At 35.1% G+C, this 9374-nt stretch overlaps 1 protein-coding gene across 1 annotated transcript; it reads right to left on the bottom strand.

Annotated features, from left to right (window-relative positions):
- Positions 1–434: 434 nt before the first annotated feature.
- On the bottom strand, positions 435–1055 carry LOC145738396 (uncharacterized). The gene has a single exon (XM_081993215.1). The coding sequence runs from the start codon at positions 1053–1055 to the stop codon at positions 435–437; it is 621 nt and encodes a 206-aa protein (XP_081849341.1).
- Positions 1056–9374: the final 8319 nt, after the last annotated feature.

The following is a 9374-nucleotide window of genomic DNA, read 5'->3' on the forward strand; positions in this document are numbered from 1 at the left end:
TTTTCTCATGAATTCAGATTTGTCTAATTGAATTTTCATGTTAAAGGAATTAAGACGATCAAATACTAATTTTAAGGAATCTAAATGTTCTTGAAGGCTTGTGGAATATATGATTGTTGACGTGGATATGTAGAATCGTGGATTGGTCGTGAAATTGAATTATATACGAGAGTGGACTGTATTAAAATTGTTTAATTTAAAGTTGAAAAACATACAACAACTAAGTAAATAAAATGCGTGAACGTGTATTGTCTGCATTCGCGAGAGAGAATAACGCGAGAATTACAACGCTGCCACCACATCACGCCACCACAGTCTGTCTGGAAGCAGCGCGCGGTGTTGCCACTTTTGTTTAGCACACACAATTAGCACACTAAATGTTTTTGCGTGAACATTGCCGGCTCCGTTGAAAGGCTGGGCGTTTCAAAATCTAATCAGGCGGATGCATTTTTCTCAACATCGCCTTGGTTGCCATTTCCATATAAGTCTTCTTCCAAAGCTTCCACTGGTAACGGGCAGATCTTGGATAGGGTCCTCTCTACCACATTTCCACTTGGTAACCGAACGCTTGCCACTCGGATAACTCCATCAGCTCCAGGATGTAGAGTGACAACTCGAGCCATTGCCCACCGTAGGGGCGGAGTGTTTTCGTCCATCAGAACAACCAGACTGCCAAGTTGTAGAGAAGTTGCGCAGTCTTTCTTCCACTTCGTCCTTAATTGTAGGGTAGAAAGATATTCTTTCGACCAACGTTGCCAAAATCTCTGAGTTTTTTTAGCAAGCAATTTGTATCTTTCCAGGGAAGATATTTTAGCATCCGTAACATTTTCATCAGGCTGGGAGAGTAGAGAGTCGCCGATCAGGAAATGGGACGGGGTTAACGGGGTCAGGTCGCTTATGTCCGTAGAGAGAGGTTGTAACGGTCGAGAGTTGAGGCAAGCCTCAATTTGCACGAGAAGCGTGTACATGTCCTCATAGGATAATACAGATTCTCCTAGAACTCTTCTGAGGTGAAACTTAGCTGATTTTACGGCCGCCTCCCACAATCCTCCCATGTGAGGGGAACGAGCTGGGATAAATTTCCAGCTAATTTGGTCATCAGCTAGAAACGTAGCAACGGTCTCATTATGTTTCGTGTCATTAAGTAAATTATACAGATCTAGAAAATAGTTATTTGCGCCCACAAAGTTTAATCCATTGTCGGAATGAATGCTAGAAGGTTTGCCTCGTCTGGAAATAAACCTTTTTAGACAATTTCAGAAACTATCGTCCTTAGCGACTTCTATATGCACTGCCCGCGTCGAAAAAAAGACAAAAATGCAAATATATGATTTTAATCGTTTACTATTACGCAAAGTACCTTCTTTGACTAACACAGGACCTGCGTAATCCACACCACAGTGGAAAAAAGGTCGACATGGAGTAACTCGGGTTCGTGGTAAAACCCCCATTAAAAAAGTTGCAGGTTTTGGTTTAACTCGACAACATCTCATACAATTTTTTAAAACGCGCTTTACGATAGTCTTTCCCTTTATGGGCCAATATTTAAGCCTAATGATAGACAATAAATTTTGAACTCCAACGTGCAAATGTTTTAAATGAGCATCTGTGACAATCAGTTCAGTTAATCTGTGTTGATAAGGTAAGATTATCGGATGCTGCTGATCAAAGTCCAGTTCAGAGTTCACCAACCGTCCACCAACTCGAAGAATACCATGTTTATCAATCAAAGGATTCAAATTAAGGAGTTTACTGGTCGATTTAACTTGATTTTGTTTTTTAAGTTGCAAAATGTCCTCCTTAAAATCCTTCATTTGAGCATGTCGAATTAGCGTTAGTAAAGCATTTTTTAACTCTTCAGAAGTTATAGTCCGAGATATTGGTCTAACCTTGTGTTTTAAACGATTAAAGTAACGAAAAATGTATGCAGTTACTCGTGTTAGTTTTCGCAATGAAGAGTACTTTTCAAACAAGTCTGTGAAAGTACTATTCTGCACTTTATTGTTTTGATTAACATCTATCAAATTTAATACAACAGCTCCTGATTTTAATTCAGGAAGATTATTCAATTGATTAGCGTGTTGCGAATTGTCAAAGCCGATAAAGTCTTTTTGTTTTAAAAACTCGGGTCCCTCAAACCATAAGGAGCTACCTAATAATTCGTTAGGATTTAGTCCTCGTGAAATTATATCAGCGGGATTCTGTTTGGTTGTAACGTATTTCCATTTGCTTATTGGAGATAGTTCTGTGATTGTTGCAACCCTATTTGCGACGAATGTTTTCAAATTACTGGGTTCTATTTTCAACCAGCTTAATACTATAGTTGAATCAGTGTAATAAGTTGTATTTGAAATAGGTAAATCAGGGGTTTCTTGCAAATGAAACATCAGTTTTGCCAACAAACAAGCGGCAGATAGTTCCAAACGTGGCAAAGTAAGTTTTTTAAGTGGTGCCACTTTGGATTTGGCAGTTAAAAGTCTGGATACTCGTTTACCATTGCCATCTATGGAGCAGGCATAGATGCAGGCTCCAAATGCCTTTTCTGAACTATCACTGAACCCTACTAGTTCTAGTGATACTGAATTTTGAATGATAACATGACGTGGCAGTTTAATTAAATCAAGACATTTGATTTGAGATATCAATTCTGACCAAGTAGTTTTTATATGTTCTGGCACCTCTTCGTCCCAATCTATATGAAGTCGCCATAAGTCTTGGATAATTAGTTTCCCTTTTATAACAGCTGGGCCTATTAATCCTAGCGGATCATATATTTGAGAAATAGTCGAGAGAATTACGCGCTTGGTTATCTTGTGAAATTCGGTTTTAATATTTACAGCGTATTGTAATATGTCTGAGCTTGGTTCCCAAACAATACCTAAGGGTTTTAGTGCCTTATTTTCGTGAAACAAAATTAGTTTGTCCTTGTCTTGTTCGTCTGAAGTCTCAAAAATGTCGTTCAAAACAGCTAAGTTGTTAGATGACCATTTTCTTAATTTAAAATGGGCTCCTGTCAAAATGTGATTAAGTTCCTTGTATATTTCGAGTGCTTCTTCTTCAGAATTTAGACTGACAAGCAAGTCATCCATGTAAAATGACTTTTCAATGATTTGTGACGCTTTAGGAAATTTAGTTTTGTTTTGATGTGCTAATTCCATCAAACATCTAGTGGCTTGGAATGGTGCACACGCTGTACCATACTTAACGGTGTTCAAATTGTAAACTTTTATAGATTCATTGGTATTCCACCTCCACAAAATTTGTTGAAATGAACTCTTAGTAAAATTGAAAAAAGGTCTTCTTGTATTGTAGGTCCTACGAGAAGTAAATCGTTAAGTGAAACGTTGGTAGATGATTTGGCACTAGCGTCAAATACCACCCTACATTTTGTAGTGGTAGCTTCTTCGCGCAAAACCGCGGTATGAGGCAAAAAGAATGAATTATCGGGAAATGACTCATCAGTGTCTAAAGTATTTTTTAAGGTCATGTGCCCTAAAAATTCGTATTCGTGCATAAAAGAAAAATATTGTCGTTTTAAATCGTGATTTCGCTCTAAGCGGTTTTCTAAAGACAAATACCTCTTCAAGGCCATGCTTGAAGAGGTATTTGTCTTTTTTTCTTTAATGTAGCATCAATTTCTTTATCAAAAGGATAAGAAACTTCGAATCTACCGTCAGGTTTACGGAGAGTTGTATTCTGAAAATGTGTTTCACACTCTTTTTCTTTTCGTGAAAAATGTTTGGTTATGGGTAGTTCTTCTTGTTCCCAAAATCGAGTTAATAAGTCTTGTAGTTGTTTGTTAGAAATATCAGTTATTAAATTACAAATCTGTGTTTTGTCTTTGTTTAGTCGAGTGTCAAAAAAATGTAAGTTTCCACCAAACACCCATCCGAGTCGAGTGTCATGTAATACTGGTAAGTTATGTCCTAGATTAATTTGGTTTTTACCAATTACTTCATAAAACACTTCAATTCCTAAAATAATATCGATAACCTTAGGAACGTTAAAGTTTTCATCAGCCAAATATAAATTATCAGGGTATGAAATTTGAGATTTGTCAAATCCAATAAGCGGTAACTTTTCTGTCAACGATGGTAAAACTGTAAACTTTAATTTTCTTGAGTAATTGTCGTGTCTGGATTTAATTATAGCGACAGTTGTATAAAAAATGTCAGTAACAATTTTATTGACTAAAGATAAATTAATGATTTCGCGGTTTAATTTCAAATTTAATTTGTCACATAAACTTTTTGTGATTAGGTTTGATTGACTACCGTTATCCAAAAGCGCGGTACATTGCTGATAATTACCTTGATCATCTTGGATAAAAATTGTAGCAGTAGACAGTAAAACTTGCCGATTTATACAATTATTTTTGCTGCTTGAACTGGCTGATACTGTATTATTTGAATCTACCAATTCTACACAATCAAGAACATTACAATTCCTGATACCTTCAATAAAGTTTCGTGATGTAACAGTTGCTGAATTAGTTACCGAGTTTTTCGATTGATTTAAATGTACATTTTGCATGTTAGAAACATTTCTTTCGAGAAGCACATTACTTTGACTATTGGATACAATATCAGAGCAATTTGGTGACCACTCACTCCTTACCATGTCGTGTTCCGTTATAGAGGTAGTGACATTGCTGGAATTAATACTATTTTCCGAATTGTTTCTATTATCTCTATGCAACAATGTATTATGTTTTAAGTTGCATACTTTGCAGCCTGTAGATCTACAATTGCCTCTGTCGTGACCGGTTCTAAGACAATTGCTGCATAGATTGTATTTTTTTATGTGATCATATCTTTGAGAAATGTTGTAGCTTTGAAACGTTCTACATTGATAGATAAAATGTGATTCCCCACAAACTTGACATTTAAAAGCATTTCCTGTCAATGAGTATGATACTTGACGAGTTTCCGGGCGAGAATTTGTGTGAAACGATGACGATGGTTTTTTATTTTGTGTTTGTCGATATTTTAAATTATTTTGCGTCGAAGAGTGATCATAATTTCGTGATTCCATGACAAAACTTTTCTTTGTTAAAAATTCAACAAGTTCTTTTAAAGATGGTAAATTATTGGTGGCTTGCTTTAATTCCCACTCATTTATTGTGATTTCATCTAATTTTTGAAGAACAATTGGAATTAATAAAGCATCCCAGTGTTGAACAGGCAATTTTAGTTTATCTAAAGCCAAAATGTGATGGTTTACCCTATCAAGTAATTTTCTCATGCAACCAGCAGATTCTTCTGTTACTTTTGGCAATTTAAATAAAAGTTCGTTAATGTGAAAATTAATTACAGCTTTTTCATTAGCATATCGGTTTTTTAATAAATCGAGAGCGATAGAATAGTTAGATCCAGTGACTTCCAAACTGTCAATAAGTTTTAAAGCATCTCCTTTACAGCAAACCCTTAAATATAAAAACTTATTAATGTCCGGTAAGTCCTTTTGATTATGTATGATTGAATTAAAAACGTCTATAAATCCAAACCAAGTTTCGTAATTGCCGTAAAACGTGGGCAATCCTAAGTCTGGCAACCTTGCAAACGCGGCAAGAGATGGCGTGTTCGAGGCGCTTGAAATATTGGGCAAATGCGCTTGCGTATTTACTTGGGCAAAATTATTTATATCTGTTTTGCTTAAATCAGAAATAATCTGCTTAGCTTCTGCAATAAAAGAATAAAACATTGATTCAGTGTCAATTCGAGAATCATCCTCGGATCCAGACAAAAATTCTAAACGCGTTTGTATGCGATCAAATTCTGAGAAATCCTCCTCAATACTCTTTAATCGGGTTTCAATGTCAAACTTGTTTTGTGGTTTTGACTTTAAAAATTCTTCAAAACGGTATAAACGCTTACAAATGACGTCACGAGCATGCTCAAATTCGAGAAACTCTTGATCGATAGCCGACTGTGTATCGACAGATTTGATATTCGATTTTGTAGGCATTTTTATCGATTAATAAGGAAACAAATGAGCCGTGTACTACGAGAATATCTGATTACGTTCGAGAATGAAACGTGGATTAGGTAAACTGTCGTAAAATCAACCTATAATTCATAAATGCAAAAATCAACCGAAATTCGTGTACACATTTTAGTGCAATTGAGGTAAATACGTGGTAAAATCGATAAATAAACGTTCAATTTTAATAAACGTGAAAAACACTCTTTACGTGATAAACGAGATTATTTGTGAGGGTAAAACGATATAGGAAACTTGACAAATGGACAAATAATAGGAAGTGAGAAAATTCAACGATCTCACCAGCTAAATGTCTCCGTGGTTGTCCCAACTTCTCCAGTGTAATTTCACCAAGTCGTGTTGTGCGTCGAGCTCATGTGAAGGCCGTATTTCGTGTTTCTATGCGGCCGGTCCAAAGGTGCAGGCTTCAACGGATCTTTTTACGTGAAAATCCGTGTCGAAGGTCCAAATGTTGACGTGGATATGTAGAATCGTGGATTGGTCATGAAATTGAATTATATACGAGAGTGGACTGTATTAAAATTGTTTAATTTAAAGTTGAAAAACATACAACAACTAAGTAAATAAAATCCGTGAACGTGTATTGTCTGCATTCGCGAGAGAGAATAACGCGAGAATTACAACGCTGCCACCACATCACGCCACCACAGTCTGTCTGGAAGCAGCGCGCGGTGTTGCCACTTTTGTTTAGCACACACAATTAGCACACTAAATGTTTTTGCGTGAACAATGATAATGTCGTCCATATACACTAAACATATTTTTCCTTGTAATCCGCGTAAAACGTTATCCATTGCACGTTGGAATGTAGAGGGTGCATTTTTTAGTCCAAATGGCATTCGATTATATTCGTAATGTCCATGTTCTACGTTAAAGGCTGTTTTAGGGATACTTTTTAAGTCCATCTCAATCTGGTGGAATCCACTTGCTAAATCAATGGTGGTAAAGTATTGACATCTCCCTAATTTATCTAGAATGTCAGAAATATTAGGTAAGGGGTAGCGATCATCAATAGTTTTTTCGTTTAGCTTTCTGTAGTCAGCTACTAATCTCCATTTTCTTTGATTAGAAGCGTCCAATTTCTTTGGTACGATCCAAACTGGTGAGCTCCAAGGTGAGTTAGATGGTCGTATGATTTCATCATTTAACATTTGATTAATTTGTTTATTCACTTCGTCGTTATGTATATGTGGATATCTATAACTTTTGGCATGTACTGGTATTTCATCAGTAGTGTTAATTACATGTTTTACTTGATTTGAAAATGTTAATTTGTCTCCAGGTTTATGTAAAATTGATTCATAATTTTTCATTAATTTAAAAAGTTTAAATTTTTCTTCTTGATTTAAATGGTCATGTCTTATTAGATTATTAAAATCAATATTACAAGAAATGTTTTTTTGCTGTATTGATTGATTGAATATTTCAAAATTAAAAATTTCAAAATTTTCAAGATTAATAGGTTCTAAGGGCATGTTTTCATTTATATCGCAATTTATCGTAAGAATTTTATTCGCATGATTAAAAACATCTAGCGTATAGCTTTGGTTATTAATCGTCACTAAAGTAGGTTGAATTTCAATTTCATTGTCACTATAATAGGGCATAGTCCAAGTAGTGTCATTTGGTAACTTGGTTTTGAAGGTTGTCCGTTGAATAGTCTTAGGTGGAATTTCAAACATGTAATGATCAAAGTCTTTTCTATATTGAAACGGAATTTGCAAGTAGTGATTAATTAGTTGATTATTTTTTAAATCAATATTTAATTGCAACTTTCGCAAATCATTTAGTCTAAGAATTCCATCAAAGTATTCATGAAAGGGATAAAGAATAAATTCGATTGGTTCTGTTATACCGTAGCATAAGAATAATGGAATTTTTGCTTTTTGAGTAGCTTTTCTTGATCCTGCACAAGTTTGTAAAGTGCTCGTGTGAGTAACAATTGCTTCAGAAAAATGTTCTTCGGCTATTGAGGGTCTAAGAAGGGATGCATGTGAACCAGTATCAATCAATAATCGAATATTGTAACTAGGGATTTTGACATATGGTAGTTGATTGATTTGTAAGCTATTTAAGCTTAAACAACATTGGTTTCTTCCGAGGCTTGTAATTGAAAATTTTCCATCTGTTCTACAAGACTTTGTTCTTCTGATGATTCATCATCAAAATTTTCAGGGTAATAATTCTCATTAAATTCATCATTTGGATTAAATAACAAATTTTTACAATCACGGTTTTCTTCGCTTTCTACATGAGTTAGCTCTTGAAAAGTGAAGTTCGGATTTCCGGTTTTTTGGAAATGAGATTGAAAAGGTCTTTGGGGTGCAAAATTGGATTTTTGTGGCAAATTTCGATTAATCGTACTCACTCCAGACATTGGTTGTGGAAACGATTGTTTGAAAGGTGGTCTTTGCTGATTTGAAGTTGAAGGCTGATTTGGTGGTTTGAATGTTCGTTGAGGTTGCGATTGAAATCTGGGTTGAAACATTGGGGAATTGTGTAGATTTTCTCGCCCATTAAATGGTTTTGCAAAGTTTGAAACGTGTGGATGCTGCATTGGCTTTGTGAAAGGATTATGCGTTGTTTGATTAGGAGATTTATTATTAAATTTGGAATGATTTTGAATGTAATTGTTTTTGAAATTTGTTTGACTAGTTAACACTTCGTAATTATTAATTATCTCAATTGCGTTTTCCAAATTCTGAGGGTTTTGAACTATCAATAAGGTTCTCAGTTCACTGGAAATATTTGCTAACAAATTTTGAGTTGCTGTTGACTCATTTTGAGAAATTAAAATTGCTCGTGCTTCAGCATTCTGAACTTCGGTACAAATCTTAGTGTTTACTTTCGTGACTAAGGCTTTGAGTTTCTGAATGTAATCTTGAGTAGTTCATTCTTCCTTGACAAGAAAATTAATTGATGCTGTAAGTTTGCTCTAGTGATCGGGTCACTGAACTTTTGTTGTAATGCTAACTTAATTTCAGGCCAGGTTTTTAAATCTGGTCGAGTTAGTAAAAAGTCTTCGGCTGATTGTACAATTTTGGATCTAATAGCGAGCATAACATACTCTTGCTGAGATAAATCATTATTAAAATATCTGCTATGAAAAGTGTCAATTTGATTTAAAAAGAACTCCAATCTGGAAGGTGTTCCGTCAAAGTTTTTTAATAGCGTAACAGTTGATCTCAAAGCGTCGGCCATGTTTGTTGGTCTTAAATTAGTTTGAGGACTACTGTCTAAATTAAAATCTACGTTAGTTATAGGTAATGGATAATTTATCCAATTCAGAAGTTGAAGCTTCTGAATTGGAACTTAAATTATTACTTGTGTTTTTTGTATAAGAGATTTCCTCTAGAACTCTTTTAGTTTGA

The sequence above is a fragment of the Ips typographus genome, linkage group LG15, assembly GCF_016097725.1.
Source record: "Ips typographus isolate SLU linkage group LG15, UJ_Ityp_2.0, whole genome shotgun sequence".
Lineage (NCBI taxonomy): Eukaryota > Metazoa > Arthropoda > Insecta > Coleoptera > Curculionidae > Ips > Ips typographus.

Coding starts and splice junctions, on each gene's coding strand:
- LOC145738396 (XM_081993215.1), bottom strand. CDS start 1,055: ATGGGAGGATTGTGGGAGGCGGCCGTAAAATCAGCTAAGTTTCACCTC.